Below are 17,977 nucleotides of genomic sequence, written 5' to 3' on the forward strand. Positions count from 1 at the left end.
CCTTTGGACTTGTTTTATGACAGATTGCCTGAAGGTCATCTAGGGCACTTGGTGTTAGGTGTTTGTGTGTTTTCCCTTTTACCCTCAGATTCTGCAAAACCACCAAAGGATGGTTCACATGACCTGCAGGGCTTTTGTTTTATTTGCTTTCTTGCTTCCTCATAGACTTAATTTTCCTAAATTGCATTACAGTTTCATGCTGTTAGTCTGCATGGAGGAACATTATGCTCTTATCACGTTCTCTTTATTAGCACATATGTGAGAAGTTCCCAGCAGGTCTCAGGACCAGAAGCTGTGTGTGTCTTAGCAATGAGTTTGCCTCGATTTAATGGAAAACGCAATCCCATGAGAGATTATATTTCCCCTCCTCATTTGGCTGCCTAGAGTCTCAGGGCAAATGTCTGGCCTGCACCCGGGGAGGGCGGAGGACCATGGTATGATACGCCTTTCTGCGTCTTGGTCTGGCTTCAGGATTTTCTAAAACTTTTGTCCTTTCCCCCCGAATTCTCTTACCGTACCAAAATATGAAATTCAGAGCTGTGACTCTGTGTCAGCTCTCCCAAGTCTCTTACACAAGTGCAACGTGTAAATTAAGGAAAGTTGGGCTCAGTGAAAACACAGCTGTCTGGAGCATGCCTGGGACCAGTGGCTGGAGACGTGTTAAACAGCCAAAGCTAATCTCCTTGAGGAGATTTGCTGGGAGATGCAGAATCCTGTATCCCTGTATCCCCCCCCCCCCCCCCCCCCCCCCCCGCCGCCCCACACCACCACCAGTCCCAGCCCAGCCAGCAGCCATCACCACCCTGGGGCACTAATGACACCTGCCTGTCCCAGCATGATCAGCCCTGCTGAGATCCCTGGCAGAGAAGCCCACAGGTTGGTGGGCCCTTCAGAGGAGCACTTTGCATCCTCTCATGAATTGAGTGAAACCGATAAGGTCACCCATCAAACACCCGCTGGCCCTGAAGTGATCGCAGGTGTCCTGGGGATCTGCTGTGGCCCCGGTCATCTCAGAAAGCAAACCCGCTGTCTAACTCAGGGCTCAGTGTGATTTCATTCCAGGAGGCTGTGCTCGCTGAGTGTGCTCATTATACCAACCTCCCGTGGGAGAGTGCGGGGTCTCTTCTTTCAGCAAAGGCCAGCAATGCTGCCTGAGACTCCTGGAGTCCCCAGACAGGCCACGTGTCACTTCTGGGTCTTCGTGTTGGTCCCCCCAGAGTCCCTCCCTGCCTCCCTCCCATCCCCCCAGCCCCAGTTTGCTTCCCAAACGCTGTCCTTGGAGAGCCTCCTGGCACGTCACTCTGCTCACTCTGGGCTATTTCAATATCTCTGAATTGTTAGGACACTCGTTTTCTGTCTCGCTCACTCACTGACACTTACATAAAAACAGGCAGCACCCGATTACTTCTTTGTTGTGAACATACACTGTCCACCTTTGGGAAAGGAATTGTCTCCTACCTCTGGTTCCCACAGTACCTTTCTGTGTGAATGGCAAGGCAGAGTTTTGGAAATGTAGTTTTAAAAGCAGCGTTTTAAACCTGTAAATCAGTGCCTGTTACTCATGGCCCGTGAGATACAGCCCAGATCCTCTGCTGCGGCCCCAGAGCCCCACACCGCCGGGCTCCTGCCTCCTTCCCAATCTTATGTCTTTCCAGTTTCTTCCTCACCTCGGAAGTCCAGCCATGTCAGCCTCCTTTCCAGTCTCTCCAGGACACCCGGCTCCTTCTACCTCAGAGAGTTTGCATGTGCCGTTCCTCAGTCTAGAACAGTCTTTCCTCAGCTCTGCCCTTGCCTGGGCCCTTTCCATCCGTCAGATCATATCTTACGTGCCACCATCTCTGACTACTAATCTTAGGTGAAAATTAAGGAGCTACTCTCTGGTCCTGGTCCTCACTCCCTCAAGCTCCTGGCCTGGCAACGAGAATGCTGTGTGCTCCCCAACCCCATTTCTTCTTCCTGTGGGCGCTCGGCTGGCATACATGTCCCAGCACTCCTTGCACTGGGCAGCCACAGCTTGGCGTTATGGCTGCTGGGATGTGGTGGGCGTGATGGACCCCACTGCAGGGCAGCCCACTTGACCCTCCATGCTCTCGTTTTTGCCTCGGTGGCTGGCCAGAGACAGAGGACCCATAGGCCCTTAGGAATAATGGAAGCCACTGGATGAAAGGTGCGTGAATCCCAAATGAGTGTTTGGACAAAGACCTCCTTTAACCCACATTGGATTGTGATGTGGGAAAGAGATAAACCTTTATTTTATTAAACTACTAACATTTGTAGTTTATGCATTATAGGTGTTGGCCACCCCTGATTCACACGTCCTTTTGAGTTGCTCTGTAGCATGTAGGAACCAAGCAAGGCAATAAATACATAGTTATGGACTCAGGTGAGCGCCTCCCCGAGGCAGTGGCAGGATTTCAGGCTCTTGTTTGCTCCTGTAACCCAGGGCATGGCAAGTGTACAGTAAATGAATAGTCTGCTAGAGTGAGCGGTCCAGTGGAAACACCCCAGAATTGGGAACTAACAAGAGAACTTCAAGTAGAACCCGATCTCCTCCCTTGCTGAGTGAACTTGAGTTTGACACTTCCTCTTGCTGGGCCCCAGTCCCCACCAAAGTGGCACCATTCCCTCCTGCCCCCGCAAATGCTTCCAGGTCTTTGAGTCTTCCTGGAGCCAAAAGCTAGGTTGGCATCTCAGAAAGCCATTTTCTAAAAAGATGAAGGAAGTTGCTTCTCATGTCACCGTCTGGAAGACTTATGCTCACATCATGTCTGTGGAGGGTCGTTCATCACCCACTGACACCAGGCAGCTCCAGGGAACAACTGACTTCTGCGTGCCCCTCAAGGAAGCGTCTTTTTAGAAAAGACAACATTCCCTTGCACGTGATTTTTAAGAGGGCAGTGAAAATAAATGTGTGTCCTGTAAAGCTCAGGGGCTTTCCTGACTGGCAGAAAGCAATCACCCCAGCTTTCGGCCATCACCTTGGCCACCTCTTCTCATGCCCACAGGGGTATGACAAAGGCGTATGGCCAACGCCCATCAAATTAAGGTCCCCTGACCATTTTCATCTTGGGTGCTGGAAAAAAAAAGGGAGATACAGAAAACCCGGGGCTCCAGTACAAACCAGCTGCTCTCTACATAAGCTCTACAGTGGTAGCCATTCGCACTGACGTCTGAGAGTTACTGACTTAGAAGCTCAGACTCCTTTCCATTAGATGGTGGGCCACGTCAGTTAGATGAAGTTGGAGACGCTCTTGCTATTTTCACTTGTAAACACTTCCGTGGACGTCAGTGCCTCATCTACGGTCCACTTCCTACCTGTGCGGGGCCAGGGCAGCTGGCCGAGCCCCAAGCACTGTTGCCATGAGATGCTCACATTCAAACAAATTCTCCAAGCAAAATCAACTTCCATTCTCATTTCTTCACAAGAATTCTGAGGGAGGGGATAGGGAGAGTGGTCTGGGGTGGGGGGCAGGTTGGGGTTGCCTCCAACTCCAGAAGCTGCCAGCTGGGCTTACTCATGAACATACGGAGAAAAGCAAGAAGCCAGTGAATCCCATTGACCATCGGGAAACACTCCAGGGACAACTGTGTCCCCCCCCCCACTTCCCCTTTCTTCTCAGTACTAGAACCCCTGACGGTTAGCTGGGTACACGGCTGCTTAGAGTAAATACTTATTACACGTCCTAATCTTCCTTGAGCCCAAGTTTCGGTCAATGGAAGAGGTGGAAAGTCAACTCATGACTTCCAGGAAACTTTCTTAAGAGAAATTGTTGTGTGCTGTTTATTCTTTCCTTTTCTTCCCTTCATCTCTCTCTCCTGTGGCCTGGAACATGATGTCACTATTTTGGGCAATGGGATTGAGGCCAATACAAGGAAGGGAGTGAGACAGGAAGAGTGGGAGCTCTCAAGGAATAGAGCCACCAAACCGCCTTGGACAGCTTACCTCTGGACTTGACTTACATGAGAAAAAAATAAACATCTACCATGGTTATTTTTTAAAGTGATTTCTTTTTTAACACGTTGCGTATGGCGGGGTTTAAATCCCTCGTGAAGATTCTCGTGATCCGTACGCAATGTATTAAAATGTCTTGCAGCCTTTCATGTTTTATTAGCTTTGGAGTTCACCCATAACATAGCGGACCCTCTGATCAAATCCATAAATATGTATTTCATGGAAGCCAAATGAGAAATTCTAGGTTCAACTCTGTGGCAATATCACTTTACGGCAATGGGACCTCAGGCAAGCTCATAAGCCTCGGTTAACTAATATTAACTTGTACATGGGAATAATGGTGTCTACCAAACAGCTGTTGAGAAGTTTAAAGAAAAGAAACTCCCTGACTCAGTGCCCCACTAACGAATTGCTGAGTTCTGTTTCATGTCTTTTCAAGTTCAACTTCATGACCAAATCTTTTCCACTCAATCCAGATCCTTAGTACTCACTGCTTTCAGATCTATGGTAGGAATTTGTTCATTATTTTCTGCTCATTTGAAAGCAAAATGTGCTTTTTCAACATGCAACTCTTGACAAGCATCTGTCACTCCTTCACAAGGGTTCTTCAAGCTGGGGTCCCTCCCAGCTGGGAGGCTCAGGGGCTCAGTGTCCGCCAGCATCTTGTTGACCCTCTCATTTTAAAGATGGAAAACAGTGAAGCCAAAAATATTTGGCACACAACACCAAGTGTATTGTGATGGATTTGGGGTTTACCGAGTCTTTACAAGTTCTCTAACTTCTCTTGGGCTCTGTTTGCCTATACCTGAATATAATAAAATCGTTTCCCTGTGGCTAAGTTACAGAAGTTTATAAAATGTCAAGCACAAACGAGGGACTCTGTATTTGTTAGTTTCTTTCCAGTTTCTCTCCTTTTCGAGTCCTAGGACGTGCTGGTGTCCTGAGAAAAGCAGCACTCAGATAGATTCCGGGATCCAGACTCTCAGCCCTGGGTTCTCTTCTCTACACTATACTAAATCTCTTCATTTTCATCTTTCAGGAAATTGAAGCTATTTGGGGACAGGCAGCATCGACCTGACCTCCGTCTCACTATGATGAGAAATAGGGGAGTCCACACCCTGAACCCTGGCACGTCCCTAACTTTAGACCATCTTCAGTGTGGCATCAATCCATGGCTATAGGAAGGGAAGGAACGAACTTGATTTTCATTTGTACTATCTCTGAGTAAAGGATTATGATGGCCTATGAGCCTTGACAATATAACTACTATTTGGGAAGAAGAGAAAGAAGAGAGAAGAAAAGAGGGAAGTAGGAAGGAAAAGAGACAAAAAGCCATAAATAGATATAGAGAGATAGAATACACACACATATAACGTATGTATCTTAGATATAGCTATTGTATTATTATATAGTACATCTGTCATCTGTCCTCTTTCATATCTATCTATCTATCTATCTATCTATCTATCTATCTATCTATCTATCTATCTATCATCTATCTATCTATCACCTATCTATCTACCAGCTCAGCTATCTAGGTGGGCATTATGGTATTATTCACGGAACCTCAGTCTCCTGATGTGTGAAGATTATGAGTTATAAATTCTAAGCACAGATAGTCCAAACTCACAGAAATAGCTACATGGGAAGCACTTAGTGAGCTGGGAGAACAGGCTTAATGTTCTCCCTGGGTGGCCCTTGGAAATTCAGTTCCCTTCTCCAGTTCCTAGTTTTCTCACCTGTAAAGCACGGTCTTAGAATGTCAGACTAGCAGAGTCCCCAGGACCTTCCATCCTCATGTCCTTAAAAAACAACAACAATCGTGTCCAAGGCTGGTTGTAGTATCTGTCACATGAAGAACCACCACTAATTGCTTGAATTAAATGGAAGGATATACGAATGAGTGGTGAGAAGTCAGGCAGCTGCCTCCCATCCTTTTCTTGGGGAATCTCCGAGAATTCAGACGAAATATTCTGAGACAGTCATCATTCTGATAATTGACAGAAGAGCAGCTTCTTGGGAGCCGTCTTGATAGTTTTCCTTTTTTTGCTTCAGCCAGTAATTCTCAAAAGACCATCTTAAAACTGCCTGAATTGAAATGATCTTGTAAAAGGTAAGGATTCTTGGGTCTCGCTATAGGCCTGTCAAAGCATAAACCCCAGGGTGGGCCTGAGAACATGAGGTTTTAACTGTTGTGATTCTGGTATGCACTGCATTTTTAAGATAATTCTTAATCCTTGAGTTTACCAGCCTTGAATGATTTGAAATTCTGACTTGTGCTGACAAGATTTGGGTGAACACTTTTGCCCAGCAATTCAACTGTCAATTTTTCAATCTGTTTCTGTTCACCAATTTCCCCAACTTCTAGGGGGAGAACCAGCCTCTGCTCAATTAATGCAGGCGTTGCAATGTCTAGAAAGGGCCAGCAGGGAGCATCAGCTGCTCACATATTCCGTACCAACCTTTCCTCCCTCTAGTTCTATAAAGTCCTTATTAATTTTTCTTTTAAAAGTGGGAAAAACCAACCTTCAAGACCTCTTTTCTGAGAAAACTAAAAACAAACAAACAAACAAAACCAAAACAAAACAAATGTCTCAGGACAAAAATAAAAGTTCTTGTCTGGTTAATTGAATCAACCAATATATATCATTGCCTGAATTGTTAATTGTATATGGTAACTTAAGACAGAAGAACCCACTTTTAAAATAGGAATGTCTGCTCCAGTTTCATTCTTTATTCAGTGGAAGGAGAAAAACTGAGTTTATTTCATGGAAAAGCATAGCACTGTTCTCTATATACCAGCCTCACAGAAGGTATTGATATTGTCAGGTTGTCAAGTTTGAATACGTGGCTATCTTCTCCAGGCTTGGAATGTGTGTGTGTATATATATATATGTATATATATATATATATATATATATATATATATATATATATATATATATATATATATATATGTTTATACATTGTTTTTAGCATATAAAATATAGCTAGATAGATTGTTTTTAGTGTAAAGTATAAGATACAGATAAGCAAAAATAAATGAATAAATAAAAACCCCCATGATGTCCTCATACCAAGACAACCTCTGTAAATGTTCGAGCACAGCCAGATCACTCACACACACACACCCAGGCGCTGCAGTCTACGTACGGAGGACCACACCGTGTGCACACTTTTCCTGCCCGCTCTCTCATAGAGCAGCATGTAACACATCCATGCCTGTGAATCTGCTTCCACGTCATTATTTTTAATGGCTACATAGTATTCTCATGGATGCCCCACCGTATTTTCAACTAATCCCTTGGCAAAAAAAAATTGCAGTATCTAGGAATGTTACAACTTTCACTGGGGTGAGCAGCCTCTTGCGTCAATCATGTGCATCCTTAATTATATCAGCTCTGCTGGAGTCGAATAGACACTTGTAAACGTGCAAAGGCGGTGGTGTGGTTTGCTGCTGAGTATGTTTGGCAGTATTTTAGACTTGAGTGTGTGTGGGCAGGCCTGGGCAGCTGTATCTCAGCGGACTTTTTTGGGGGGTTTGATTTGTTTTCTTTTACCTGCTTATGTCTCTAAAATGCTGATAGTGAAATGGAAAACCTGTCAGTTTCTCTCTACCTTAACACAGGTGGAAAGTGAGGTCCTGTGGTTCATAATTCACCAGCCACGCACGGCATCAGATTAGGAACTTCGTTCCTGGGAACCACCCCCTTTAGAATTTTCTACAGGATGCGAAGTGGATGGTGGGATGGGATGAGAGGTGGCAGGCTGGTGGAGCCGGTGTATTGGAGAGCAAAGATTCTAGTACAATTTGGAGCATCTTGAGAGAACACACCCTTTGTTGGGACCTGACCGGGAAGCTTGATTAAAACGTGTTCCCTAGGAGGGATTAGAGCTGGTGCTCGTTTCTGATTTCGATTCACACTTGCAATTTTTACTTTCCTTTCCGCCATTCTCCTCACTGCTTTGGGAGACACGCTGGTGCTGGTTTAATGCTCCAGTGCGGGCTGTTGGATTTGAATTCATTTGCTGATTACATTGCACCCTGTGGTTCTATCACAGCCTTGCACACTTCCTCTTGTCCATTTCTCTTTTTCTGTCTCCTTCTGGTCATCCTTTCTAGCCACCAGCTTTCTAGGGAAATTCTATGGGACTCTCCTTGGAATAGTAATGCTCCAAGATGAATAGTACGGCCTCTTAGTCACACCTGAAGGGCCTACAACGAAATGCCCAGTGCCAGGCTCTGAGAAGAAAGGCAGGAGAAGCACAAAATGTGCTTTCTGACCCATTCATCCACTCAACACATATTTTTTTGGGGGGGACCCGTCATGTAGAGTCCAGTTGGACAAACACTATTGAGTAATCACGACACTGGCACTTAGGCAGACTTCTACCCATTGTGCAGATGAAGGGCCCCAGGCCCCAGGGATCTGTGCTTCATCCCAGGCTAACAGGTGGAGACCAGGATTCCCACCTGGTCTGCCAGCTTCCAGCGCTTGTGGAAGTCACAGGCCAGGCTGTATGCTGCAGTGACCAGAGGGAAACACCATAAGTAGCTCATGTCATTTAGAACAGGCCTGGGGGTTTATCGAAGGAAAGAGAGAAAACAACGACAGGAATAGTCCAACAGGTCTGTGCCGATATTCCCACCCTCTAGGGGACTGAGGGCCCCTGACTCACCTGTGGCACTATTGATTCGAGGCCATGACCTAGGGCAGAAAAGAGAACCAGGGTGAGTGTCAGCTGCGCGTAGTTCACGGACCTCCTGGAAAGGGGTGGGCGGTCCTCAAAGGCCACTTCACGGATCAACCTATGGAACCATTTCTTAACAGTTTGTACTGTTCTAGACCGAAAGTAACATCTCGTGACAGAGACTATAGAAAATAGAACAACGCACTTCGAAGTAAATAACAATCGACGCCAAGTTGGGCAAATCTCCTTGCACATGTGCGTGCGGGTGTGATGAGGAGATCTGTGTACATTTAGATATAGTTGTATAAACATAGCATAAAAAGAATGCAGCAGGGTCCGAGTGTTAAAAATACATTATACTGTCTTTCACTGTTATTCAAAACGTATTTATGGGCCGTATGGTTTTTGGAGGGGGCACTTAGGTTCTGGCTCGTTTTTACTATGTTGCAATGTGCAGCCACGTTGACCTTTTTAACCTCAATGCTGACTAGTTCCGTGGAGAGACTCCATCGCGTGCAATGAAGGGGGTCCAGTCACGCAGGCCTCCTGACCTCTGGGTGCATATCAGCCAGGATGAGAGGCATCAACACATCTCCTGAGGCACAGGTGAGAAGCGACATCTCCCTGTAGCTCACCAGCACGAAGTGCATCCTTTAAAACGACTTTGCCTACTTGTCCCCTTGTTTTCTCTGTCTCAGTGTGACTCCTGAGATTGAACTGTTATTGTTATCTTTATCAGATGATTTTGGGCCATTTGCATTTCTTCTTTGGTAAACTGTCTGTACATGTCTTTGTCATTTCCCCATGAGGTCTTCGCCTCACCACCCCACTCGCCCTTGGACAGTGCGATTTTGGAAGCACCTTTCCCCTGATTTCGGGCAATGGTCTGAGAAACCCTGGGCAATGGAAAACTCCAAAGGACATGGCTTCTGCGAGCTGCCTTGTTTGTGCCTTTAACAACCCCCGGGCCTGGCGTTGCACCTTTCCTCCGAGGCTCACAACCTGCGTCACCGCAGCAATTAATTGAGCATCGCAACACACGCCAGGTGTAAATATTTACGAGGCCCATTTGGTGGCGGGGACACTGGGCACAGAACAGTTAAGCCGGGAGAGGTTAGTAACCAGGTGACCACAGCCCACGGGTCCAACTTCCAACTCACGCTGCTACCTTCTAGTCACCATTTTAATATTCAAAACGACTCTGTGGGGTAGCGAGTCTTGTTCCAAGTTTGCAGATGAGGAAACGAGGGATTCAGAGGGCCCCACAACTGGCCCAGTCCCACAGAGAGCGAGGGAGTTGTCACCTGCCTGCCTGCCCCCCAGCTCGGGCCTGTAGGCGGTGGGGGGTCAGACTTTGCAGGAACTGTGCATCTGCGGTCTCAGAACCCTGGTGGTTAGCTCTTGGCACCCTTTCAAGTTACCTGCGATTCTGCAGAAATTAACAGTAAGTCAGCCAGGAAGGCTGGTCATTTATCTGGGGCCTGAGAGCTCTCTCTTGACACTTTCCACCCACGGCCTCTTCCCTAACTGTTGGTCTTTGATTAAGGCCTGAAAAGTCTCCCCAGACTTGCAACTCATGGCACATGCGATGGAAATGATATGTGTTCTCAACTGTGTCCACTGTGGCCAGGGCCAGCAGGTAGCGTGTCCAGGGCAGGCAGCATGCCAGCCTGTGCCCAGACCTCTGGAACCTGACACACACTCTTGCCAGGCTCCTAGAGAGAACTGTAGCTTTGAAATTAGGGTTCTGTCCTTTTTCTTATCTAGGCCTCACGTGGTTTTTAGAATCAAAGACTGTTTACGCTAGAAAGCACGCTGAGGTAATGTTGCCCCATTCGCTGTTCCAAGTTTCAGACTCCTGGAGGCAGAACCGAAGTCTTTTGATGCCTAAAGGGAGTGGTTCTGCAGAAGGGGCACTGGGTGAGGCTGGACTCCGGCTGGAAGGCTTTCCTCACTTTGCAGATGCGGCTAAAGCTTAGAAGAGTGAAGTGACTTCCCTAAAGTGGCAGCAAGCGCTCAGCAGAGCCGGATTTGTCCCACTCTAAATCCCTTATTATTTATGAGCCCAGAGCAGCAACTCAGACCGCTAGCTCTCTGCGTCTGGGAGTTTGCAATTGTCAGCACTGTCTGAAAGAGGCTTATCTGATCCACTCTGCTCTTGGTGCTGGGGTCCCAGAGCGATGGTGCTCATTCATGTGTCATGTCCTCTGGGATTGTGCACCCCAGGGCTCTCCTTGCATGCGTCAGTGTAAGCCAAATGAATTATCAGAGGAAGCATCAGCAAAGCAGGGAATGGCTTGTTATTCCAGCTGAGCTCACAAGGGGTGGGGGTGGGGAGAAGAGAAAGGCTCAGGCCTAGGAAGGACTGGGTCCCGGGAGGCATCCTGGACGCCACCGTTGTGTCTGGCTGGACCGAGGACGTTGACACCAGCCACTGACAAGCTTTCTGAAAAGGTTCCTGTGTGTTAACACTCTTTGCAGCTCGACAGCCCAGGATGATTAATGAAAGATGTTGCTAGCAAACTTCATGGAGGTTTCTCTGCGCTCAAGCGAGGCTCACGTGTTAGTAAGCGCCTCTTGCCAGGAAACTACAAGGATGCAGCCTGGTGTCACGTCGTCCGCAGCATCAAGAGCATGGCCAGGTGCCAACAGGTCACAGCTGGATGGTGTTGCAGCTTGGCAGCCGCCCCTCTGCCCTTCCTCCCCTTCCCCCCCACCTCACTCCCTTCCACATCTGGGCCTGAGTGACGCAGGGCTTCCTCTCTGTTTCTGGCTTGTATAGGCAGGGGTCCAGGTTACGGTGGGGAGTTCACGGAAGGTGAAATGAACAGGGCTGACCTCCAGAGGTTTCTGGTTTTTAATATTTATGGCTTATTACAAATAAAGGTTTTTAATGTCTGAATTATTTTAAATGTTTATTACTTCTTAATAATTTAATATATGTAATAATTTTTTGATTTTTAAAGGGTCTTCAATTAAACTCATCCTCCCTGTCCCCCACCGCTTGCTGCCTGGGAGAACTGGATCTGATGAAGTGGGCTGCGTGCAGCTGCGTTGTTCTTCTCCATGGGAACAAAGTTTGGATGGTTGTTATTCTGGCCCCATAGAGACAGGACTTGGTCTTGTCTCCCGGGTCAAGCTCCTGGCAAGGAGACTGATTCTTCATTGCCCCCTGGGGTGTGGGCCCCTGTGGGTCTCCCCTGGCACCCACAGCTGGTCCAGAGTTCATCAGCAAAACCCTTGGGACTTGGTCAGGGTGATTTCACCCTGTCAGCTCCCCTTCTCCTATGCCTCCAAGATTAACTGACTTAGCTCCCTAGCTCACTTTCAGTTCTGCCCCTGAAATGAAAAGACTGCGTTAGAATAAAATTCTCTAGTTTTTGGAAGACACCTGATATTTTTAAGATTTACTAAAGTTATTTTTAATATAAACTAGAGGGGAATAAAGACAGATCTAAAGTTCTCAATTCATCCCCGTCTTCCTTCTGTCTGGAGGTCTGTACTGTGTTGTCATAGTGCATTTTATGTAAGTCATTTCACCCAAACCTCCTGGTAATTCTTGGTGGGCAGTATCTTCATATCAATTTTAGGGCTAATGGAATGTTAGTGCCCAGTGGGACCATGAGTTAGACCTTTCAATTTGCAGGTGGATTGACCGAGGCCCAGGTGAGCCCCTGGAAGAGTGAGACCTTTCACACCTGGCCTGTCTAATGGCAGGGCCCACCCTCCTTGCTCTCCTCCACCTGGAGGGAGGTGGAGGGCTTGCATCAGGGAGCCAAGATTTGGAAAAGCGCAGTGTGTGCAGAGAGTAGGGAATCTGAAGGATAAACTGGAAGGGCCGTGTTGCTCTGGAGGCAGCGTGCGCTTTGGAGGCAGCGGATAAAGGACGCTCAGAGCCGCATCTCAGAAAAGTAATGTAGGAGAACGTCTGATGGATTGGAGAGGGAAGGGCTGGGATGTAGCCGTCTGAGTAAGAGGTGGTGATGGCCTTGACAGTGGGTGTGGCCACCAACCCCTCCTCTGATACTCAGGCCTCTGCCCAACGGAACCCACACTCATGGCCAGAACCGAGTACAGCATGACTTCTCACACTTCCTATACTGGGCCGCCAGCTCCTAAAAGGGAGACAGTACCTAATGCAGTGCCTGGAACACGGCCCATACACAGTGATGTGTTATTGAATGAGAATGAATGAACGAGGGAAGCAGAGATAAGAGGGGCATCTCAAGAGTAAGACAGCCTAGAGACGTGTTGCAGACTGAGGCTGGGTCCATGCACAGACCTGCCCTGTCCCACAAGGCCCAGTGGTGTCCACACAGAGCAGGAGCCCGTCCCACACATGTGCACGCATCCCACCTAAACACCCCACAACAGGCTCTGTGTTGTTTCTCATGGTAAATGCGAGATTGGCGAGTATCTCTCAACCCCACAGCAGTTGGAAGCAGGTGAAATTCACACCAAGGTGAAATCAGGCCAAGACTCATATTTCACACTTGAATACCTGGGTTCGTTCTTTGTCAAAGGAATCCTTGATTAGCTTCAACAGCCTCCTCTTTTCTATTTAATTTTAGAAAGAAAAAAAAAACTGGGAGCATGCAGTTCCCGGAAGGGGTCCTGGGAAAGAAGCTCGTACCTCCCAAGACACCCTTGGCTGGGGACACCCCCTCTGTCCCCAGGATCCTGCCTGCCAGGGCCAGCGGCCTTCCCTCCTCTGGCCACCTGTGGCACCTCTTGCTCTAATGACATACTTAGCACAGTTAAAAGACTGTATAATTATTAATTTCTTATTTAAATATCGTATTTTAAAACCTTCTTTTTTTTTCTTTCCTCAACTAGATTTTAAGTTCTTTGAGGACAGAAAGCATGTCTTGTAACCTGTAGTCCTTTTCTTATAAGCCACCCACGTCCCTGACAAATATTAAAAGATGAGAACAAACATGTTCGGCATTTTGATGGGCTGTCCAGCTGCCAAGTGACAGCTGCGGAGCTGAAGGCCTGGTGTTGCTCCAGGGGGCAGGCCAGCCCCCGAGTCCACAGTCTCCTCCAGCTTCTCTCTGTCCCTTCCTCACTGTTCTGTCTCCTGTCTCTTCTTTCCCCCATCCTTCTTCCGCTGTTTGAAGTTCCTTTTATCATCTGTTTAAGTCTAGTACGTGCCAGGCACTGTGACCAGGACGCTAACAGCACCCTGGTGTATTCTCGTGGGTCCGGACTTTATTCTCCCCCACTTCATCAGTGTTTATTGAGCATCTACTGTGTAACAGCTCCTTGTGGACAGCCACGGGCAAGCTGGCGAGACTCCACTATGTTCAATACATTCCCTGTGGAAGCCCTTTGAACCCTCCGTGAAGCTGTCAGATCTTCCAGAGGCCACTCCACTTTCCGCCCAGTGAGGGGGGCCAGAGGGAGCAGAAGTGATTCTTGGGGACCCCTCAGTGCCATGGATTGCCAGGGTAGCTGGAGAACAGGGGGGGCAAAACCAGAGAGGCTGAGAGCAGACAAGTGGCAGTGCCGCCCCTCTTGTCTCTGGGAAGGGCCGGCAGGGGGCCTCCTCATGCCTGGAAGAGAACGGGGAGGCTGGCTCCCAGAGGATGAGCGCTGCTCCTCGGGGGCCTTGAGAAATGACAGCCACCTGCACCTTGTTCCCCTGGAACGAACTCTTGCTGCAGGTGTTGGTGGCAGAAGGGAAAACACTGACAGCCAGTGAGGTGAGGCTTGGAGGAGGATCTGAACGTGCAAAGCATGAGGGACACTGTTCGTAAGAGCACGGCCCAGCCCTGCAAAGGGGAAGGTGAAGACACGCCTTGGGACGGTGACTCTTACTCACGAGCATGTCAGCGTGGGCAAACCCTTAGGCTCTCCATCCCTCAGCCCCCTGTGCTCCTACAGGACCTGCATCTGATTCTGTCATGGCTGCTGGCACAGTGTCTGACGATCTGTTATATATTCTTCGTGCGTTTCCCCCACTATAGACTGAGCATCTTGATGGTGGGGGCTGTGCCTACATCTCTGTTTCTCCCAGGCCCCAGTGCCGTGATCTCTCCCAGGTGGGGAGAGCATTCTGTCCCACTCCCTCCTACCCTCTCACACCTAGTCCCTATTTTATATCTTCTCTCTCCGCCCCACTTACTGGGATGTAAAGGGTAGTAGGGCAGGGTGAGTGCTGGCTCCAGAGACCTCTTCCTCCAGCTCCAAAGCTTGCACTGTCGGTCGGGTTGCTCAAAGCCAAGGTTCTCCAACTTGAACGGGCCTTAGAGTCGCCAGGAGGGCTTCTTTAAGCACAGACGCTTCCATCACCTGCATTTCTGATTCAGGAGGCGGGGCTGGTCCATGGACCACACTCTAGAAGTGCCGCTTCCTCACTGTCCTGTCTTCTGTCTCTTCTTTCCTTCTGTTCACGGAGGTGGACGTTCCTCTCTGGAGTGTGATCACCCTTGTCCGTAGTGGAGCATCTGGACACGAGCTTGTTAAAGACTCATAGGACTGGAAGGTGAGGTTCGCGTGTACATACTGACATAGGAGAAAGTTGTGATGACTTAGGCCCCAGAAGGGACACATGATTGGAGTTCGACTCTGAATGCAAATCCCGCCGTTACCAGCTAGTTGCTCTGGGATTGTGATCAAGACATGTAACCTCTCTCAGGCTCTCGTTCCTCATCTATAAAATGGGGATAATAATACCTCCTCGTACCAGCACATAGCAAGGATTACGTGTCAAAGTTCCATTCCTGGTGTCTGGAGCATGCTAGGTGTTTCACTAACGATTTGAGTTTGAACTCGGTTGGAAAACATCCATCAGTATGTTTCTGTTTGTACCCCATGGGGACACGATACAGAACAGAAGAGGGCATTGGGGATTTACGCTGATGACCCCCATGGGATGTTCTAGGACGCATTCACCTCAATATTGTGGACAAGTCGAGGGTGATGGCTGTGGGTGTGACCTTGTAATTTTCTTGGACAGTCCCCTGGGCCGTCTCATCTGGGTGGGGCCCTAGCACTCAGCTTAGCGCTTTACTTTGTCTGTTACCAGGAGGTCCATGCATGTGTGAGTTTGGGGGTGGGTGGGAGTGGACAGCATGCTGTGCCTGTTGGGAGAGCTGACTCCTGCCCCTAACTAACGGGTGGCAGTACTGAGTGCAATAATAGGAAGTGCGAGGGTGGCTGTAGATGTTAACAAAAATGTGTGAATGTCTACCCTCACCTACCACACCCAGCCACTCAGCCCCGGGGAAGTTAAACCTTTCCAGGCTGCATCCTTCTTTCCTAGAAAAGGCTGGGGTGGTTAGGATCCAGTGAGATACTTCTGAGATGCTCTTACAACAGCGCCTAGAGCAGGGGGATGCTCAGTGCCTGTTAGTCTTTGTTGCTGACTGAGATCCTACTATGTTCCAGGCGCTACGAAGGTCACTCATCTAGCCCCTGAGAACGCAGGAATCGCTTTAGGCATAGGGATTGGGGGTGGACAGGACAACCTACTTATTATTTTCCCAATACCATTCCTAAAATACCTGAGGCGCTGAAGTGGAAATGGGCTTGTCTGAGCGAGGTCACCCAGCTAGTAAGCAGGTCCGTGGCGATTTAAATCCAGCCCCGATGGACGCGTTCTACCCCACGGCGCTGCCCATCTGTAGTGCCCCCTACATTCTTCACCATCAAACGCTGATAACTATCATTTGTATGGAGAATCAGTACGTCGGTTTAACAGTTATTGAAGTAAGACGGTGCATCCAAGTCTATAGTCTTCAGACATTTTGATTTGATTTATATATCTCAAATACTAATTTGTATTCATATAATACTTTCATTATAAAATATGCAGTGGTACAGACATTTGTATGGATATGGGAATTTTTTTTTTTAAGTTGGGGTTTATAAATGGTTTGGAACAGGTTGCAGAAACATCGTCTGTTGCTCTTTTTAATATATCTTGAGCATGCTATGACACATTCTGAAATAATTTGCTTCAGAAAAAAAAAGCACTGTTCTCTGTTTTCTTCCCCCCCAAATGTAAGTGTAAATATTACTTTGATGTATGTAATTGCTGCAACCGTCTCCATCTGAAGGAAGGCTTCTCACCCTTCCATCTCCCATCTCTCGCTATTGTCAAGAAGTAAGAAAAACGGACTTAAAATGCATTATTTAAATGTAACGTAAACATTGAAGAACAGCCACAGATTTTCCTTTGCTTAATGTGGTCTTGAAAATATTTCAAGTGTTCTGTTTTACAGGCAGTCACTCACTCTGCTTAGGGAAAATATTTCTTCAGACAAATCTTAGGACCCTGGGAGTGTTCCGCGTGTCTCGCACATGGTAGGAACTGAATGAACGTTTGGCGACTGACTTGAGTTGAAATAGACTGGGATGTAGGAACTGGTATAGTGCACGGAGACCCATGGCACCGCCAGGAAGAGACAGCCCTGGCGGGCCCCTGGGGGAGCTGTGGCTGGGCGCAGGGAGACCTGTAACCCCTCTGAGCATTGGGGTGTTGCCTGGGATCAGACTGCTGGCCGATGGCACAGCTGGCCTGGACATTAGGATCGGTCTCTTGTCACTGACTTTATCACGTGAGCCCCCATTCGGAGCTTGAAGACTTGGCCATGAGCCCTTTGAAGCTAGGACTTTGTCGTGCATCTCTCTGCATCTTCAGTAGTCTGCAAGTCCGGAGGCCATAATCGCTCAGTAAGCGTCTTGCTCAGTTGAAGGACAAAGAAAAGAAACCACATAGGCAGGTGGCTCTCTCCTGTCTCCTTGCGTGTGAGACCTGACTGACGGTGGGCTCGTGGCCTGCGCCGTCCCTGAGCCATCATCTAAATCATTCACCAGCTGAACAACGGAGAGGTCCCTCTCAGTGCTGCTTTCTTAGGCTGTTTAGAGACCTGGGTGGGTGGTAGGAATAGCCCTGGTCGGGAATGCTATGGACGCTGGGGCTTCGGATCCTTTACCTGCATCACACACATGCTGGCAGGTCAACCACATCGAGTCCCTTCTCTTTCTGGACCTCAGTCTCCATGTAACCTCTTAGGTCACTGCCAGCCCTACAATTCTCTCACATTAACTGTGTGTGTGTGTGTGTGTGTGTGTGAGTGTGTGTGAGCTGTGTGCCACAGAATTAAACTTTTCACTCCTCTGTCATAAACAAGAACATATTCTTACCTGTTTTTCAGAAGGGTGACGTTCTGGATGTTCAAATCACTGGATCCTTGTTTTGCTGTCCTTCTATTTGCCCTGGGATAAAAGAAAAGAGATTATAGTCAGGAAATAGTAAGATGCTGGGGGAAAAATTAATTAAGTGCTTTCATTCATACAAACAACCACTCCAGCCGGTTTCAGTAT

At 48.1% G+C, this 17,977-nt stretch overlaps 1 protein-coding gene across 3 annotated transcripts in view; it reads right to left on the minus strand.

The window, feature by feature from the left end:
* The window catches only part of CLNK (cytokine dependent hematopoietic cell linker), a 159,861-nt gene that overhangs the window by 57,093 nt on the left and 84,791 nt on the right, over nt 1-17,977 (minus strand). For all 3 annotated transcript variants that reach the window (XM_019716570.2, XM_074321391.1, XM_019716571.2), the window contains exons 3-4: nt 17,798-17,869; nt 8,633-8,661 (exon numbers count right to left, since the gene is read on the minus strand). In XM_019716570.2, the coding sequence (XP_019572129.2) occupies nt 8,633-8,661; nt 17,798-17,869 (101 nt within the window). The remainder of the gene's footprint in view (nt 1-8,632; nt 8,662-17,797; nt 17,870-17,977) is intronic.

The sequence above is a fragment of the Rhinolophus sinicus genome, linkage group LG02, assembly GCF_036562045.2.
Source record: "Rhinolophus sinicus isolate RSC01 linkage group LG02, ASM3656204v1, whole genome shotgun sequence".
Classification (NCBI taxonomy): domain Eukaryota; kingdom Metazoa; phylum Chordata; class Mammalia; order Chiroptera; family Rhinolophidae; genus Rhinolophus; species Rhinolophus sinicus.